Source organism: Corapipo altera, unplaced genomic scaffold (genome assembly GCF_003945725.1).
Source record: "Corapipo altera isolate COAL_440 unplaced genomic scaffold, ASM394572v1 67, whole genome shotgun sequence".
Taxonomy (NCBI): Eukaryota; Metazoa; Chordata; class Aves; order Passeriformes; family Pipridae; genus Corapipo; species Corapipo altera.
Genome location: NW_020884906.1, coordinates 6330166 through 6348367, shown reverse-complemented (window position 1 = coordinate 6348367; position 18202 = coordinate 6330166). Strand labels below are relative to the sequence as shown.

Here is an 18202-nt window from a genome sequence, read left to right as displayed (position 1 = left end):
CACAGTCTGGAATTCAGCTCACAGGGAGCTGCCGGTGTCTGATCTGCCTGGAGGCCCCAAACTCAGCTTTGGGTGGGAGCATTAGGAAAAAAGCCACTATGACGAGAGGATTATTTGAGCAGTGGCACAGCCAAGGCCTCAGGAGCCAAATGCACCCTCAGGTCAGCCTCTAACCACAGCTGCTCTCATTTGGTACCTGCTGCAGTTGGAGAACATCTGCCAAGCCCCTGACTCCAGTGCACATACAAGCTGTGTTTTTTCAGAGTGCCACAGTAACTCCACTCTGATGTTTGCGTGGCAGAGACAGGGCTTAAGGCAGATGAGCACTGCCAGGAGTCTGCAAAGCCAGGAAACTCCCTCTTCCCCTTTTTTTCAGAGCCTACTCCCAGCCCTGTTGTCACCCCACTTCTCGTTTCACTGCATGCCCTGCACTTCCCAGGAGCTGTTCCCACACACATCCAACCTGACATGACAGGAACCAGCCAGTCAGTCAAAGTGGGAGTGAGGAGCATGGAATGGCTCCACATCACCTCCAAAATGGGGCAGAAGGGAGTCCCTCACCCTTTATTAGGAAGTGAGAGCTGCCAGTTGGGGATTAGCCCATACACCTAAACCCACAACAGACATGACATCACGCTCTCTGTTCCTGAGTTTGCACTGGGAATCACTGAGTGGATCAGAAAAATGCTGGCACAGCAGCTCCCAGGGCACCACGGTACCCGCCCTGCCCGATCTCTTCTCCAGGGCAAGCAGCAGCCCCTGTCTGTCCTACAAGCAAAAACCTCCTGGATGCACTTCCCAGGCACCTCTGAAACCTCCAGCTCCCGTCTGGTGGGGTGAACACTGGGCAGCTGGCACTGGAGACAGCAATTACAACAGCACAACACAAATGGCTCTGGCTTCTGTAATCACACAGTTCCTCTCCACCCACTACATTTTTTTCCTAAAGCTTCCAGGCTGCTTCCTTGCTCACACACAGCAGAGCAATTCTGCTCTAGCAGCAAGACACCCTGGCACTGAGAAGTTTCACAAAAGTATCACCAAATCTTAGTTCCATATTTGATCTTTCCTCAAATTAGCAGCTCCAGCACATTCAGCTTAATCACTTTCATATCAATGCATCTTGACAGGGCAGAGACCAGCAGCTGTTCACAGAAAATGAAGTGACAAATACCCATTTCCACATAATGACTCCTGAATGCAAACACCCAGCACCAGATCTCAGCCTTCCCTGGCTTTTAGGGCTCTTAGCTTTCAGGAGACCCAAAAATATTCCTGTGAAAACACTTTTTAAAACTGTATTTTATTTGTACCCACCTTTACAACAACAAAAAACCAAACACCTCCCACACAACATGAGACACAACAGCCACTCTTCCTACCACTGTGATTATTCATGATACATTGCTCCTCTCACACCTGATCAGAAAGTCTTTGTGCAAAAGTTTCCAGTGCAAGTAAACCTATAATGACCTTCTGTAAAAGCCAAAGGGCTTGAGTCAAAGCCCAGTCCCTTGGATCATCATCATTGCTGTGTTAAGGCAATATATTTTTGAGGATTTTTCTTACCCACTCCGCTCCCTTTCTCCTGCTGTCCAGCAGAAGCTGTGGGATTGCTGCCCTGGACAGTGGACCCAGCAGCACACACTGGCCTTTCTTCCACCCCTTCAAGTAATTTCAAGTGCTCTGTCACTCGTTAGTCATCGCTGGCCTCCCTACATGAGCCTGAATTTGGCCGGCGGTCAGACACCGGTGTTGTGGAGCCTCCATAGCAGGTGGCCCCTCACTCACATTCCCATGGCAGTTGTGACTTCCCCTGGCTCCCATCCAGCTGGGAAGAGCTGAGCCAAGACCCCTGTGCTGTGTCTCACCATCCCCACCCTGTGACAATTCAACTGCTTCATGTAACCCCCCAACAGAAAATGACTCACTGCAAACCAAACCCTGACAGCTCCAGCGCAGTCTGTTAGTAATGGACATGGTTCTACCACAACCTGATTTTTAGTTTAGTACCCTGTGTCTGCCACCAGTCACAATCCCACTGGGCTCAGCGGGAGCTTCTTTTCCACCGACACTGCACACCGAAGGCTGTCGTCCCTCACCAGTGTCCACATGATCCACATCTCTGTGGGGTTGAGTTTGTGCACAATCATCAGCCCTTTGTACAAGCACGGATCAAAAGCATTGAAAGGTCTCTGGATCCCAAAAGTCTTAAAGCCAGCGTGGTTCTTTGGGGTCACGGACATCTTCGCCAGACACATTCCCACAAACACATCATCTATCGGGAAGAGCTCCGTGTCCTCTGCGGTGCTCTGGAGGCGACGCACTGTCTCCCTAGACATCACATACCCCCCTCCTCCTGCATAGCGAGGATAGAAGGAGGCTCCATACATGGCCTCTGGAACGAAGTATTTGACCTTGGTGTTCCTGATGGGCCGGGCGTTGGCGATCACATCCCCAACAAAGAGATCCTGTTCAGGGTCCAAGTCTTGGAGGAACTCGATGATGTTGTAAGTGTTGACAAACACATCATCATCGCCCTTCAGCACAAACTTGCTGTGCAGACAGTCCTCCATGAACCAGCGGAGGAAATGCAGCTCCTTGAGGGTCAAGTTGAAGAAGTTGTCAATGAAATCCCACTGCAAGATGTCACCAAACTCCTGGCTCTCATAAGCCAGCAGCTGGTGCAGGGGCGGCACCTGGATTTTAACCTCTGAGCGCCCCAGAAGGAACACCAGCCTGATGTTCTTGCCCCTGATAGAGACCTCCTTCCCCCACGTGTTCCTGATTGCCACCCTCTGGTCCACGTTGATCGGGGAAGACTTGACAGCCAGCAAAAGGAACAGCTCTTTGCTACACCTGGGAGGCTTCAGCAGGACTGGGAAGCTCCGGCAGTGCTTGTACGTTAAGAAGACGCGGTGAAGCTCCGGGAGAGCGAGAGAAGAATTGGCGAGGGTCAAGTTCGGCAAACACTTGGTGGGTTCAGTGTTGTCCAGAACCAAAGACTTCAGTTTGTGACTTACTACATCCATTTTCTGGTCTGCTGACGATTCTGCCAACTTTGCCTCTTTCCTCAAGTAAAACACGCAGGCGAGCAGCGTGATGGAGAAGGTGTAAAGGGCGAGGTTCCTGATCCTGGGATACATGGCAGCCTCCGGCACGGACCGGCCCTGGGCAGAGGAACACGAGCCCTTCGCTCCCGGGGTCTCCACGGGCGCGGACGGAACGCGCCGGTCGTTCCCCCTGGACGGGGCTCGGTGTTTCCCCTCGCCGGGTCCCAGTGCCGCCGGCGAGGGCAGGAGCGCTGCGGCCGCTCCGGAGCCCCCGGCCCCGCAGACCGGGTTGGAGCCGCCGCTCCGCGGTGCCCCCGACACGGCCAAACCCCCACCTCGCTCTGCGGAGCCGCCGCCGCCTCACCGGAGCTGCCCCGCCCCGCTCCGCCCCTGCCGGTCCCCACCCGTGGGCGGAGGATGCGGGGGGCTGGCACTGGGCAGCGTGTCCCGAGCGCTGCACACCGGGCACCGCACACCCACCCTACACCCCGAACGCACCCCCCCTTATCTACACTTCGCGCTCCACACGCCGCACCAGCCCCCGCCCACCGCAGCTCCGGCAGAAGCTCAGTAGCAGCCCCAGACCACCACAAACCCAGTGGGATTTCCCAGCTCTGGCGGTTCGGCTCAACCAGGATCCACGCAGCGTTCCCGTGTGGTTTATTTCCCACCTGGCTATGGACACGTTACTCGGTTTTCTCCACTGCCACGGCCTCGCTCTCCTGACTCTGGGCACCAACTGCCAAGGGCCACCGAAGCAGCTGCATCTGGAATTGAACTGTCAGTGGCACCGGCTGGAGCTCTTGACCTTCCTCCAGCTCAGCAGTGTCTTTATTTTTTCCTTTTCCTGTGGAAAGAAGTAAATCTGTCACTGTCTTGAGACAGTAAATCACCCTGAAAGCAGCAGCATGCAGGGGGACTGCCCCTGGTGTCAGCACTGACTGCGGGGCCTTAAGGGAAATCTATTTGAATATGACTTCGGGTAAGAAGCCCAAAAAGCATCTTTAGGCAGGCAACTGATCTGGGTGCAAGCTACTTATTTGTTGTTAAATTCCCCTAGGACAAAAGAAAGATGCAGAAATAAACAATTTCAAGGATCCTAGAAAATCGAGTGCGAGGTAAAACGAGACGTACGTGAGACTACTTCTGAAGACATCCTTCAATGTCTGGGCAAACTGTTCACTTGAGACAAAGCTCGCTGCCTTTCCTCTTTGAGCCGTCTGGAAGTGATCCCAATTCCTCTGAGAGGACTTATTATTTGTGTGCATTTGCTGACTGCGGGATGCAAATCAGCCTCAGCTCCCGGCTGGGAGAGAGCTGGTCCCTGCACAGCTTGCTGGACATGGGGCTGGGAGCCGTCCCCATCCCTCGGAGTGTGGCCACTGCTGCTGCTCCAGGGTGGTACGTGGTGGCCAAGGGATGAGCAAGTGCCAGACGGCCACGGTGCAACCTGGTGACTCACAGAGCAGCCAGGAGGTGCAGACACATCCAGGGTGTGCAGAGGTGCTCGAGCTGCCCACCCCAGCCACAATCGGGGTGTTCCTGTGAGTCACATCGGAGCACGCGGCCACAGCACACAGGGTGTAGCAAGCTGGGGGGGGCAGCTCATTTTTAGGCACTGTGAATTTTGCATTCACACTTTGAAACATGAACTCGGTGGCCCTGCAGTGCAGCCAACTGGCCTCCACCTGCACAGGCACATGGGGACACCAAATTAAGCAGGAGCCTCTAATCGCTCTGGGCTTCCTGTGTCAGCTTCTGTGCATCCAACACCATCTCCGGTCACACAACCCCCGAGAAAGGGTTCACCCTCGTTCAAACTGAAAGGAAAACCTCATACTGACTGCAGGACTGGGGTGGAGGAAGGAAGAAACACCAGTGCTGAGCTTCAGCTGTTCGACAGCAGCTGCCTGCTCTGCTTCAGCAACAATCTGAGTGTATATTGCAAATATATATCTTGCGGGGAACAATAATTCAAGAAGTTTTCTTCTTTTCAGGTAGCTGGGAAGGCCACAGGCTTCCTCTAGTGCAGACACTACAGGGCTCTGAGATCTTCCCCAAAGATGGGGACCTTGCTGTGGGTGATGGGGCACAGAAATCAGTCTAGAGCTCTTGGGAAAGGGGGTTAATTGCACTCTTAAATCTGATGCCAGAGCAGGGAAACAGAGCTCCTTTGGTAGGTCTGAGTGGTGCTGGGGAGGCCTGGCCCTCTCCATGCTCTCACTGACCCATGAGCAGCTTTTCAGCATTGCCTGACCACCCCTTCCCTCCCCCACTTCCTCCTGCTCTTGCATTACCCCTCCAATATGCTGTCACTGCTATTTTTACAGTCAAAAACAAGGAAAAATAACCTGCAAGAGGCAGGGTGACTTTCGTCTCCAGTGGATTAAGCAACACTGCTGGCTGAGCAGTCTGTGAGCTCTGTATGGGGAGGCAGGGGACACCTGTTGGGGTCAGGGTCGTCCCTTCATGGGTAACAGCAGACTGGGGTCTGTTCCCAGCCCTGCCATGGGGCACCTGGGGCTCTCTGTGCAGCTCATCTCCAAGGCAGATAGAACAATAATCCCCTCTGCAAAGTGCTTTGAGATGTGAGTTGGAAATGGATGAGGAGCTTATCATGCAGCCCTCCCCCTGCTGTCCATGCCAGCCCTCACACTGTCCCCATTTGGCAGCCGACACAGAGGGCAGCACATTTCTCACCCTGAAATCTGCTGTGCCCTTCTCCCCTGGCACACGGTGCTGGTGGGTGTGTGTCTCTCCCAGGGCAGCCAGCAGCCCAGCCTTGGTCCTTGTTCAGACACTGATTCATAAGGTGTCCAGGCGTGTGTCCATCCTGACGGCCCCACAGTCAATGTCTGCATTCACAGCCTGAGGCTCAGGATGTAAGTCCCTGCTCCTGCCAGGGTGGCTGTGCCCTGTGGCTGCCTCTGGCTGGGCACTGCTCCTGTTTGCTCTCACACGCACCACCCTCTCCCCCACCAGCTCAAGGCTCCATCACCTTTGGGAGATGTCACCTGGCCAGCCCTACCTTCTGCTTTTGGTTTTTTGCTCTTGTCTTTGCTTTTTTTCTCATCCTGTGGAGAGAGACATTTCCACAGTTAGGCTGTGTTGAAATCCAGTGCCCTCATTCAGTCCTGTGATACCCATCACCACTGGGGTGCTGTCACTGGGATATACAGGGCAGAGGAAAGAGGTGAGGGGGAGCAGGAGCACAGCAGAGTGGCTGCTCTGAGAAGAGAATCCAGGAAATAGAAACTGTTGGCACAGCTGGTATGTGCTGCCATGCTGAAAGAGAGCACCAGAGGAAGCACGAGTGGTTGCTTTCACATTCTCAAATGGAAAAATAAACTCATATATTTTCCTAAGCCCATAAAAAGCAGCAGTACTGCTTGCTAATATCAGTTAAATAACCATGCCAGCAGGGATGGATGGTGGTTAGGCAGGGCTATTTCAGCCCTATTTTAGGGAGGGGAGAACTGAGGGATGGATGGATGGATGGATGGATGGGATGGCCAGGCCAGTGAGGACAGAGCAGGCTGCAGGGCAGGACATGCTGAACCCCAGCCTGCAGCACTGCCCGCCCCTGGCAGCCCTGCCTCAACCCCTTGTCCAAGGACATGTTCCTTACCTTCTCCTCTGGAACTGGTGATTCTGGTGGTTTCTCAGTGATCAGGACCCCAAAGTCACACACAGTTGCCACCAGGTCCTCAGTGGCCAGCAGGGCCTCCAAGGTCACCCTGGTGGTGCCCAGGGTGCTCAGAATGGGAGGGTCACTGCGGAGTTCACGTGGCGGCTGCTGCTGCTGCTTCTTTTTCTTGTCCCTGGAGGCAGGAGGCTGCAGGACACCAGCACAGGGACAGGCCTCAGCAGAGGGATGGAGTCCCTTTATCAGAGAGAAGCAACCCCAACCCAGCCCCTTGCCCATCACTGCATCCAGGCCAAGATGTGCGTAAATAGTTGCTGCCTTCCTCCCTTGGTAAGGGGGGACTTTGGGAGAGATCTGGGATGGAGGGATGACTCTCTGACACACCAAACTAATCCAGGAGGAGGGCCCTTGTTCTCTTATCACCATTTTTGCAACTCAGAAATAATTTGGCCATTGTTCTCTCCCAGCACCCTACCTTGGTACTGTCCTGTCTTTCTTTCTTATTCATGACTGAGTTTTCTTCTGGGTCAACATCTACAGGCCATGAGAGCACCTGCCCGGAGAGAGGAGCTGCTGCTGCAGGGGCTGGGAGGGCCCAGGGTCACTGCCATCCCAGTCTGCCTCCCAGAGGGAACATGGGCCTCCCAGCTGCTGGGCCTCCCAGCAGCACTTTCCCCTTCATCCGGCTCTGCCACACACTCACCTTCTCCTCCACAACCGACACAATCGTTCCAGCTGCCAGGTAGGACTTCAGCCCCACCAAGTCCTTGGCAATGTGCTCCTTTGTGTAGCTGCAGTCGATGGTGTCTGCCCAGGGCTTTCCAGGGGTGGCAAACACCTTTGCTGTGTAGGGACACAAAAAAGTTCTGAGGAGGCCTTTCCTTCGACTGGTGCCAGTTCATTATCCATCAGTCCCAAGCTGACACTGCGAGGGACAGGCTGATGCCACCACATGCCAGGAAGAGCCATAAACTTGCCCTGAGTGCTGGGACAGGGGATTTACCAGAGCAAGCCTCATTACCAGAGCGAGCCTTTGGCTCCTCCATGGCTGCAGGGTCCTGCTGGTTCTTTGTTTCTCTTGTGTCCTGAGCAGAGCTGTCCACATCCAGCATGGTTACCATAGAACTCCAGTGGGTTTTTGTTGCCTGGGACAGAGAGGGATCTCTTGGTAGGGCACGTCTGGTTTTGTTTGCACTGGGACCAGAGGACAGCTGCCCCTGAAATCCCATTCCCCAGCCCACCCTCATGGGAAAAAGGGGCACCAGTGCCAGGGAAGGGGTCTGCCACAGCCAGCAGGAGGGGGGCTATGAGAGCATTCCCATGTGCAGAGCTCTGGGCTCCCCAAGAGAGACAGGGAACATGGGCAGCAGGGATTTGTCCTGCCTGATGAAGCCCCATGGGAATTCTGTTCCCAGTACTGCTGCTGCCCCTGCCACATCCATCACTCCATAGCCTGGAGATGGATTCTCCCTTGCTGTGACCTCCTACGCCTGTTGGCTTTCAGGAGCACAATTAAGGACCAACCTCAGTGTTGCTCTCATCCTCGAGCTCCTCTCCCTCTGCAAACTCGTAGGTGACAAAGTAGCTGCAGGTGATCACCGGGGCCTCGGAGTCAACGTCCAGCTGCTGGAGAGCACTGGGATCAGGGACTCCCTTCATCTCCCCAACAGTCACAACCACTCGAGCTTCACTCCTGCTTAGTTCTAAAAGAGAGACAATCTTGCCATGGAGCTGCAGCACGTTCTTTCCAGAGTGAGGAAGGAAAAGAGCAAGCATAAACCTCCCGGTCGCAGTGTCCCCTCCGTGCCACACTGTGCTAACGCTGTGACAAGCCACTGCCGCGTGGGGTCACTCCAAAGCCATGCAAACACCTCCTGGCTTGGCAGCTCTGCCTCCCCGGTTAACATTTTAGTCTCCAAAGAGCACATCCAGCACACAAACTCACTGAGTAAGGGCCGTCAAGAGGGGCTTCCCAGCCCGGGTGTCCCCAGCCCCCTGCTCCAGTCCCAGTCGGGGATGTGCCACACTGCAGAGGCGGCACCGCTGCGTGCAGACAGTGCAGCACCACAGGACCACCTTCCCCAATACAGATGTTCCTCTTTCACCAGCTCCAGGGTCTGAAACCAGATGGTGTCTGGGAAGCAAAGCTGGGGGCAGGCCGGGATGCAGAGGCAGTTCTAGGACTAGGGTGGCCTTTTCTTGGGCCTGACTAAGGCTAAAACTACCTCGACTGTAATTATACCACTGCAGGGCCCTCTGCCTGTCTCCTCACTTGTACTAGCAGGGTAGAAAGGCAGCGAGAAGGATCTCCATTTGAGGAGAGGCAACAAGGAAGGTAGAGTTTGCCCTGAGGACCCTGAGCTCAACCACGATGAAACTCCCTCCTGAATGCCGGGGTCAGGTTCAAAGGTGAGGGCTCACCTGGCTGCCTTGCCAAGCCATGGAACTGCTGCCTCTCATCAGGCCCTATGTAGATGTCATCGAGGATGGACAGTTTGGGCAGGCTGTCCATGAGGAAGCCTCTGTAGGTGGGGATGAAAGCCAGGGGGTTCCCTCGGAGCACCAGGATGCGGAGCTTCTGCAGACTGGACAGCTGGGAGACCAGCCCCAGCAGATCCGTGAGGTTGTTAAAGCTCAGGTCAAGGGAGATAAGGTTTGGCCTAAGGAGAGAACCCAGGGAAGAAGATAAGGCAACAAGCACCTGTCTGAGGGTAGGGAGCTACTGCCTTGGGGCAAAAACAGAAACAAAAATGGTGTTTCCTCAGCGCAAACCAGGTCAAACTGGGGAATCCAACGGTACAATCCCAAGAGGCCAATTCCAAATTCCTGAGCCATATGGTCCATTGCCAGCCTCCCCCACCACTCAAAAACATGTCAAGGAAACATTAATGACCCCACTGCATTATTTGGTGATGCAGCCTAAGCTTTAGATTTTCCCCCGGGCAGAGTCCCAGCAAGGGCTTTGGGGAGGACATGGAAAAAGGAAGTTGCCCAGGAAATGGGAACTGTGGTGGGCAGGGTGTCAAGGCAGTTTTCCAGGTGATCTCCCCATTCCACACCTTGGCCATGGACCAAGACAACCACTGAGCACGTGAGAGCAGACACAGACCGCTCTGTATAGGGAGTGAACAGAGCAAAGCAATGACCCTGCTGAAAGGCTGCACCTTCCCAAGGCCACCTCAATGGCTTGAGGTCACCTGTCCATCTGCCCACCTCCCTTTCAGAAGCCCACAGTCTATGGCATTACCAGAAATCCTCAGTGAGGAACTTGTCCTGGGAAGGGCCGCACAGCCTGTTGTGTCCCAGCCCCAAATGCTGGAGCTCTGGAGGAGGCTGAGAGCACAGGTCCTCCAGATCTCCCACAGTGTTGCAGCAGAGCTCCAGGACCTGCCCAGGACAGAGGGACCAACGGACACCTTTGCAATGAGCTGTTCCTGGCACCCCTGGAGCTGTTTGGCTTGCACTGTGTTCCCAGATGGGACCTCCTTCCCCATCCTGCATGAGATGCTGCTCGCTCACCTTCAGTGTCCGGGGCAGGTTGGCCGAGGTGATCCTGCTGATCTGGTTGGCACTGAGGATGAGCTCCTCCAGCTGCTGGAACTGCAACACACCCTCATCAACCTCCTCCACCTGCAAAGAGCTGGGTTTGGCCAACGTGTTCCTGAGTCACCTCATGACCAAGGAGACACAGACACACGTTGATCCAGATGACATATATGTAATCCGGATTAGCACAACATCCTGGGGAGGGTGGGGGGAGTACCTCTACCCCAGCAGCAACAGTGGCATCTGGGAAGACCATTGGATGGGGAAGGTGTCCTTTTTCCCAGGACATTTTCCCTCCCAGCAGGCAGACGTGGTTTCCTGGCCTACACCTTTACAGGCACAAGCAGTTGCACTTACTCCCTTGTCAACCATCCGCAGGGACTTGAGGACCTGGTAGACTTTGGAGCCATGGACGAGCTCTGGTGCCAGCACGGCCATCTCCTTCAGGAGCTGGTCCTGGGGACTGCAGTGCTGTGACAGTGCCCAGGGGCTGTGCTGGTCCCTCAGCAGCTCCAGCAGTGCTCCAGGGGTCTCCTCGTCCAGCACAGCCTCCTCCTGCCCGGGCTGGACCCTGCGGGGGCTCCTGCGGCCACTGAGGCAGGATTTGTTCTGCAGAGAGGAGAGAGGCAGTGACAGCCCTGCAGCCCACAGGCCCTGTGCCACGTCCCATGGCTGTGCCACCCTGTCCCTACCCAGCTGCCAAGGCCGCAGGGGAAGTCCTGCAGTGCCAGGTGCTGCAGGTACTCCTGAAAAGCAGCCGAGAGGCTGCAGCAGCCGGGTGCTGCCATCCAGCCCGGCCTGACCAGGAATTCCTGGCTCAGGGACTTGTTCCCTGTCGCTAGGAGATGGTGGTGACACGGATGCCATGGAACCGGGCACCAAACAAACTCTCCAAGCTGAGCGGGGAGCGAGCCTGGGACAGCACTGAGCTCACCAGGCTGGGAGTAAATCTCTGGTTTTCCAGATCTTCCCCAGGTTCTGGGGCTGCTCTCCACCAGGGGCCTTGTGCAGTGCTTGCAGGGTATATCAGCAGCCTTCTTCCCTGGCCAAGGAACTGTGACATGGCATTTGCCATTTCACTGACCTGTACCCTGAGAGTCACTCAGGTTCTGGGGAAGAAACAGGGAGGTTCCCAGTCAGTTGTGAAAGCCCAGCTCTTCACTCATGTGGAGGGCACTGACACCACAGCCACATAAGGCCATCAGAAAACAAAGTTCACAGCCGAAAATACCAGCTCCCACACTTGGAAAAAAATAGGTGAGCTCCAGGAACAAAAGCCACAGCTCAGTCTCAGGTCAGCATCAGGTCTCCGTGCTCTGAGATTGACTTCCTTTTTCCGGTGATAGGTGTTGAGGCAATGGCTACAAATTCCATTTTAGGGAGCTGACAGAGCAGCATGTGTCAGCAGAACTTCACCAAATGAATTGCAGATTTCATGTGATGTCTCGTGGTTGCGTGATGGAAAGCTGAACTTCTCAGGTCGGGTTTCACAGGACGGATGCTGACCTGTTGCCTTATCAGCTCAGCAGCTTATCACAGCCCTGTATGGACAGGAAAGGATGAACAGAGCATGCACAGGCTAAGAAATGGTGGCATTGCCTGGAGTGGAACAACCAGGCAACCTGCTGTCCTCAGCTTAGGAGAAGACAAAGTCAAATCTAAAAATCTCTGGAAGACCATTAGCAGCAGTTGAACCGTGTTTCGTGGAAAAGCAAGGATGTAAAAGTGCTGCTTCTTTCATTTGCATTCACTATTTAAAATAACTGCCCCCATTGCCTTCAGTGCTGCACAAAGAGATGTTCCTGCTCTCAGAGGAAGACCAGCTTCCTTGTCTGTCCTCCCTGGCTGTACCCATCTGGGAGAGCTGGAAGGGGACTGGCAGTGCCCAACGACCTCTTTATCTACAAGCTCATGCACCTTCCACTCATCTTCCTGTGGGGCACGGGCCAGCTTTATCTCTCTGCTTTTTTGGTGCTTCCAAACAAGCAACCCTCCAAGATCACCCTTCTACCTGAAAGGAGCAGTCTGCACCCACCACTGTCTTTGTAGGGATGTTCCTGAAGAATGCCCTGCACAAACATCTCTCGTTTTACCCCCAAATAATAAAAAAAATCTCAAATAAATGAAATACCTGCTAGAACTGTCCTTTTCTAGCTCTCCCTCAGCACTCTGCTGTACTGTGTGCTGCTCCATGCACAGGCCATGGTAACTCATGGTAACTCACTCATGGTAACTCATCTCTTTCTTTGCATTATTTAGCACCCGGGAATAGGGTTGTGCAAGAAGAAAAGCTTCCTAGATGGCTGCCTCTGCTTGGCTCTCAGTGCTCCCTCAGAACCACCTTCAGTTTGGGACTCTCCTTTGATGTGGCCTCAAGCAAACAACCAAGGGCTGAAGTTACAGGTTGGTGGGACCTGAGTGAAGAGTTGTACAGGGGAAACGTCCTTTCCTATTTCAAGCCTTGGGAATCAGTTCATCCCAGAGAACAGTCCTTGAACCAGTTCCAGTCACTTCAGAGGAGTTCATGCATGCACCAAGCTTTTTATTTTCAGAGAGGACTGTTTCACATGGAAACCAGAACTGATTATTTGGATACCAAGATGTTGATCTTTGAAAGTCTTCTGGTGACTTGACACACACTCATTTTTGAACTTATGATCACCTTTCACCACACCTGTAATTACGGAGGTGGGAAGCACAGCATCCACAAGTGTGGATGTGTCACAAATGTGGGTTTCCTCTGCTCTGTTTTCTGTCCCAAACCATCAGTAGTTCTGCTCTCTTGAGCTCGTGTTTGCAAACCCTAGGGATAAATTTCCTCTGTTTTGGTGTGTATGACAATTTCCTGCATTTAGTTACAGGAAACAGAAAATAACCTCAGGGGAGTTAGAGAGATGGGTGACAGGGATGGGGAGGTGTGATCCTGGGCATTCTCTGCTGGGTTACATGAGAAGGTCCCACCTTGGGGAAGGGTCTTCCAGATATGCAGCAAAAGGATTTATACACTGAACTGGAGGCCTGACCTACCTTGCACACAAGCCTCCTGTGGCTTTTTCACTCCCTGCACTGGCCCACTCTTACAGTGACCCTGCAGGAGAAGGTCGCTGGCTTTGGGCAACAATAATGTGCTTGCAAGCCCCAACCATGTCTATATTAAAAGCACAACAGAGTTTATATCCTAACTCCTACATTTTGATGGGATGGCTAAGCCAAGCATCCCAAACTCCTCATCAAACAGACGACACAGGACACCACCTATGTCTATGGAAACTGCACCTAGATCACAATCAGCGAAGACGCACTTGAACCAACTTTTGATGTAATCTTTCGAAAAGGGAAAAAAACCCCGAACTATCACCGGCAAAAAAAAAAAAAAAAAAAAAAGAAAAAAAAATCCTGTGAGAGAGCCACTGACGCAGGACTCCGGGGTGCTTAAATGCAGCCTGGCTGGGCCCAACCCAGCACTGCAGGCACCAGCAGCTCCAGCGCCAGCTCCCAGCCAGCAGCTCTCCCGGCCCACCATGGAACGCCGAGCAGGTGGGTCTGCCTTACCCTTGTTCCACATTGTTGAGGTACACTGGTTGATGTTCATCACTAGCTCAGCAACTTCATGCTTTGAAAATGTATCATGCTGCACAAACCCAGAAAGTTTTGCAGAAATTCTGTGGAGGGTTGAGACCCATCATTGTATTCTTCCTTTTCTTTTTCCTTTTGACTCTCCGTTTGAATGCAGAAATCAACAGCTTTGCCATCTTCCTCTTCTGTTTACTGGTTCCTTTGGGCTCCTCAGCACCAACAGAGAGATCAAAAGAAAGTAAAATGACTACAGGACAGAGGCAGAAGCGTTTTCCCACTGAGATAAAGCCCTTGGTAGCAGTGATAGAAAAGAGAGCCACTGACTTATTGGGATACTATGTAAGTACCATTTTGCATGTGCTGTGTCTGTGGAGAAATCTCTTGAGTTATTATAAAAGACTAGAAAGACCATCAGAAAAGAAATATTTGGGTTAGAAACTAAAATAGTCTCTTCTCTGCATTCCATGCAAGAAGAAAAGCACTGATATTGCATTATTTGAGGGTAGAGTTGGAGCAATGGCCAGAGCAGCTGCAGAATGGCTGACTTTGCCTCCAGTGCTCCTTCTCAGTCTCCAGAGTCATGCTAGGCTTGGAGCAGGCATCTTTTTGGAGGAATCCAGTGAGATCATTGGAAACACAGCAAGAATTGCCTTGCTCTTCAATCTGATCCTAGTTCTTGAGCACTTCAGCCAAAACTCCTGCTCACCCATCCTCTCCCTGGAGATGGTAAAACGTGCACTGAACCCAAGTGCCAATGGCTCAGACAAATTACAGTTCCTGGGATTGCATTTCCAAGAGTGTGTTGATAAAAATCAACATTGACATTTCCTCTGAATTCACTGCTGAAATTAAAACCATCTCTGCCAAAAGAGATGAGAACACACTCAGGCCAAACGAGATCTCCGGCATAAGGAAATTTTGCCCACACAGCAAAGAATAAAAACCAACACTTAGAAAAGCTGAAACCGAGGCAAGCAGGGCATGAGGAGAGGAACTGCACAGACAGCCACAGACAGCATGCAATACCTGCTTGATCAAAGGGCTGTAGGTGTTGGTACAGCTATTGAACCACAACCAAAAACCCCCAGTGTACCCAAGTGAGAAATAGAAACCGAGGGATTAATAACTTCCCTCTGCTCTCCCTCCCTCACAGGAAAGTTGTGTCTTTCCAGCGCTCCACCTGCTGAATAAGACCGAAGTCAGAGACGTGGTGGAGAGAATACCTGATTGCCCAGCTTTCCATGCAAACTGCTGTGCTCTGCACCACATTTACAACATCCTGCAAACCCTGGGGAGCGACATAGAAACAATCTGTAACACGACCGCCCGCGATGTTGTCGCCGCCAATCTCAACCAGCTGAACACCACCCTGAGCGAAGGAGCTGCATTTTACACCTGCAGGAGCACGGACCTGCCACGGGTGCACCCCAGCCAGGACCAGTCCATGGGCTTGCCACACACAATGAGCTACATCTGGTTGTTTTTAAAGAAATACAAACAAATTGTGCAGAATACGAGAGAAATGTACTCTGAAGCAGCAATTTAACATGCCGGGATGAGAAGGCACTGGAGACCTGGCTAAATGTGACCTGTCAGTGGTTATGGGATCAGTTTGCCAGAAACAACATTGATAAAATACTTGCTACTCTATATAACTATGTAATCTAGTTTAACTTAAAGGATGAATGTCTTAAGTTATATTATTTATTATAAATCTATTTATACTATCCTATTTGCAACAGCATATAAAAAGGATGTACTAATGTGAGTCAGGATAATTTAATTAACCAATCCTGACATAAATAAGCAAACAGGAAATCATAATTTTAATGTTATTTATATTTTATCTTGCAGGGGTTTTTTTCAAAAGTTGATTGTCAGTAGATTTTTACTTCTCTCTCTACTAGTGAATTTTATTTATAAATTTATATATATTTTTATAAATCTATTTAAGCAATTATTTAGTTTATATAGATATTTATTCATATTTTTAACTCATATTTTAATACTGAAAGGGATGAATTATGTATTTGCTACTTAGCAGATGCACAGTTTTACTCCTTTCCTGTCATTACCTTTGGATAGAACCTGGAATGGACAGAACCTGGAACTTAATTAAAATAAATTAAATAAAACCAATGTCACTGGATTCTCTTTTTACTATCTAATACTTTTTTACACTATTTTTTGCACTGAAAGCCTAGTTGTTTACTAAACAACAAACTGAACTAGCTGTTTCTGGTTTTTATGTTATAAGACACTAGAAACAGCACATCTCCTCCTTTCCAATCCATTTTTATTCATAAACATACAGCTTTCAGCTTTGTCCCTTAAATTCCTGACTGGTTTCTTGTTTGGATGAATCAGTGGTACTAGAAAAGTACACGTGTTTCCCAAGAGGAAAAGGGGGACCAAGTTCCTTGCTGGAGCCAGGGGAAGAATTCCACCCCAATGGACCCAATTTCAGACACCTCTGTGGAGACATCACATAGTGGTGACATGCAGCAGGTGCAATTCCAGCCTCATAGCCTTCATTTTTAATGGAAAAGGATCACTGCCTGGGGGCATGTTTATCCCCAAGGCAGAAACAACACCTACTGACCTTCTCAGGTGGGGTCAGCAAACCCCAACAAGCAGGAAAACATTTGTATCCTGAGGGCTTTGACATCACCACTGCCAATGGTTGACAGAAGCCACTTAAGTGCTGGCTGAACCAGGGGATTATACAGGGCCACTCCCTGTGGTTTCCTCTCCTCTGCCCATCTTTTCTTTCACCTTCTAAAGATATAAATAGCTCCACGGAAGTGTTTTCCTTAGAGAGGGAAACATTTTCTCAGAAGCTCAAACAAGATGTTAAAGTGAGTCAGATGGTCTGCCCCAGCTCACGTCACAGGAAGAGCAACCTGAAAAAGAAGATGAGTTGTTCTCCCTCACAGAACTGTCCTGCCAGCCCTGCTGACTCAGCTCAGGAGCTCATAGGAAGCACAAAACTGTGGAGGGCCGTGGTTCTCCTCACTGGAGCTGTAAGAGAAGGGTGCTTTGCCACAAGGGTTTGGGCTGCAGCAAGGCAGGTGGCCTGATCCCACAGCACTGACCCTGCCTGATCCCACAACGTGAACCTTCACTGTCTGCCCTGTCGCCTCCTGGAGGAAGCCCTCAGGGATGAGAACAGGCAGAGAAGAGCTCTTCAGTGCAAATATAGGTTAAAATACGATTTAAAAAAACAATCTAGTGAGCATTACATTCCATTCTGTTACATACAAACCAAGCCCTGAGCTGTTTGCCCACTGAAGGGCCAATTCCTTTACAGCAGTGATTTCATTTGGCACCATTTCCGTGGAGCAAATGCAGATCCACTTTTGGCAGCGTTCGAGGATTAGCAGAACCAGCCACAAAAGAAGCCACTTCAAAAACTGTCATTTGGCACATCAGCTCAAGTTACAGCAGCCTCCATGAAATCACCACTAAATCAGTAGTACAGAAAATTTGCTCTCCAGCCACAGCTTCCTCCCACAGAGCTCTGACAGCATTGCTGCAGCAGCTCTGGCATTTGTAATGCTTGGCCAAGAGAGAAGTCAGGCTCAAGTGTTGGTTTACCACTGGTTAAACAGCTCTGCTCTTCACTGCCTACTCGTATGAAAATGCTCTGTGAGACGAAGCTACAGATTTCTGAAAAATTAAATGCAGACTTCAAAAACTGCTGCACCCTCTGGAACTGCAGGCCTGACTCATCAGAGGTTCTCATAAGAAATATTAAGTCAAAGGCATCAACAACAAGGATAAGATCAACCAGCACAAACTCTTGTGTGGTGATTTTAAAATAAAATCCTTTTTTTCACTCATCTATTACCTTTTACTTCAACTAGAGCCTCAGGCACTCAATCCTGCTTCCACTGGGCAAGGAAATCCAAAATACACATGAGGTGACAACTGAAGCACTGGGAGCTGGACTGTCCTACCAGGGAAAAACAAAAAGCAGTCATTAAAGGCAAGGATGAAATGTTCTTAATTTCATTTTTTAAATGGATTTAAGCAGCTCAGTGCCTAACACTGACATCAATTCCATGGGAATACCATGTTATCCAACCTTAGTGCTGCTCTGCAGACTCCACTGTCCAGGCAATGTGTCAGACTCAAATCCAAGCCTGCAAGAAAGTAAGACCAACAGGGCTCAAGGCATTGGTGCAGCACCTACAGGTTTAATAATTCCTTAGAGAAATATCAGGGCTGCCTGGGAATTACTGCATGTCAGAAGTGCAGAAATGAAAAAATTTGTCAAATGAGCTCACTCTCACTGTTGTGCTTCACAGAATGAACAACAATAAGGGTCTGATCACTTCAGGAATCATCAGAACGAAAATTATGCTTTGCAAAAGGTGAA

General features: G+C 51.2%; 2 protein-coding genes across 2 annotated transcripts; both read right to left on the bottom strand.

The window, feature by feature from the left end:
• Positions 1 to 1284: 1284 nt before the first annotated feature.
• B3GNT4 (UDP-GlcNAc:betaGal beta-1,3-N-acetylglucosaminyltransferase 4) lies at positions 1285 to 3350 on the bottom strand. The gene has a single exon (XM_027652264.1). It carries the CDS (start codon positions 3144 to 3146, stop codon positions 2031 to 2033), a length of 1116 nt encoding a protein of 371 aa, XP_027508065.1. The 5' UTR covers positions 3147 to 3350; the 3' UTR covers positions 1285 to 2030.
• A 217-nt stretch (positions 3351 to 3567) lies between these two features.
• On the bottom strand, positions 3568 to 11048 carry LRRC43 (leucine rich repeat containing 43). The gene is made up of 12 exons (XM_027652422.1): positions 10938 to 11048; positions 10603 to 10854; positions 10219 to 10329; positions 9947 to 10086; positions 9121 to 9359; positions 8224 to 8402; positions 7721 to 7844; positions 7403 to 7542; positions 7175 to 7252; positions 6682 to 6888; positions 6082 to 6127; positions 3568 to 3900 (listed from the first exon to the last, which is right to left on the bottom strand). Exons 1-12 carry the CDS (start codon positions 11031 to 11033, stop codon positions 3740 to 3742), a joined length of 1773 nt encoding a protein of 590 aa, XP_027508223.1. The 5' UTR covers positions 11034 to 11048; the 3' UTR covers positions 3568 to 3739.
• Between the last annotated feature and the right edge of the window lie 7154 nt (positions 11049 to 18202).

Excerpts from the sequence above, each read along its gene's own strand:
- B3GNT4 (XM_027652264.1), bottom strand. The coding sequence starts at position 3,146 with ATGTATCCCAGGATCAGGAACCTCGCCCTTTACACCTTCTCCATCACG.
- LRRC43 (XM_027652422.1), bottom strand. The coding sequence starts at position 11,033 with ATGGCAGCACCCGGCTGCTGCAGCCTCTCGGCTGCTTTTCAGGAGTAC. Across the intron at positions 10,855-10,937 it reads CCTGCGGCCTTGGCAGCTGG|AACAAATCCTGCCTCAGTGG; the intron begins GTAGGGACAGGG and ends TCCTCTCTGCAG. Across the intron at positions 8,403-9,120 it reads TGGCTTGGCAAGGCAGCCAG|AACTAAGCAGGAGTGAAGCT; the intron begins GTGAGCCCTCAC and ends TCTCTCTTTTAG.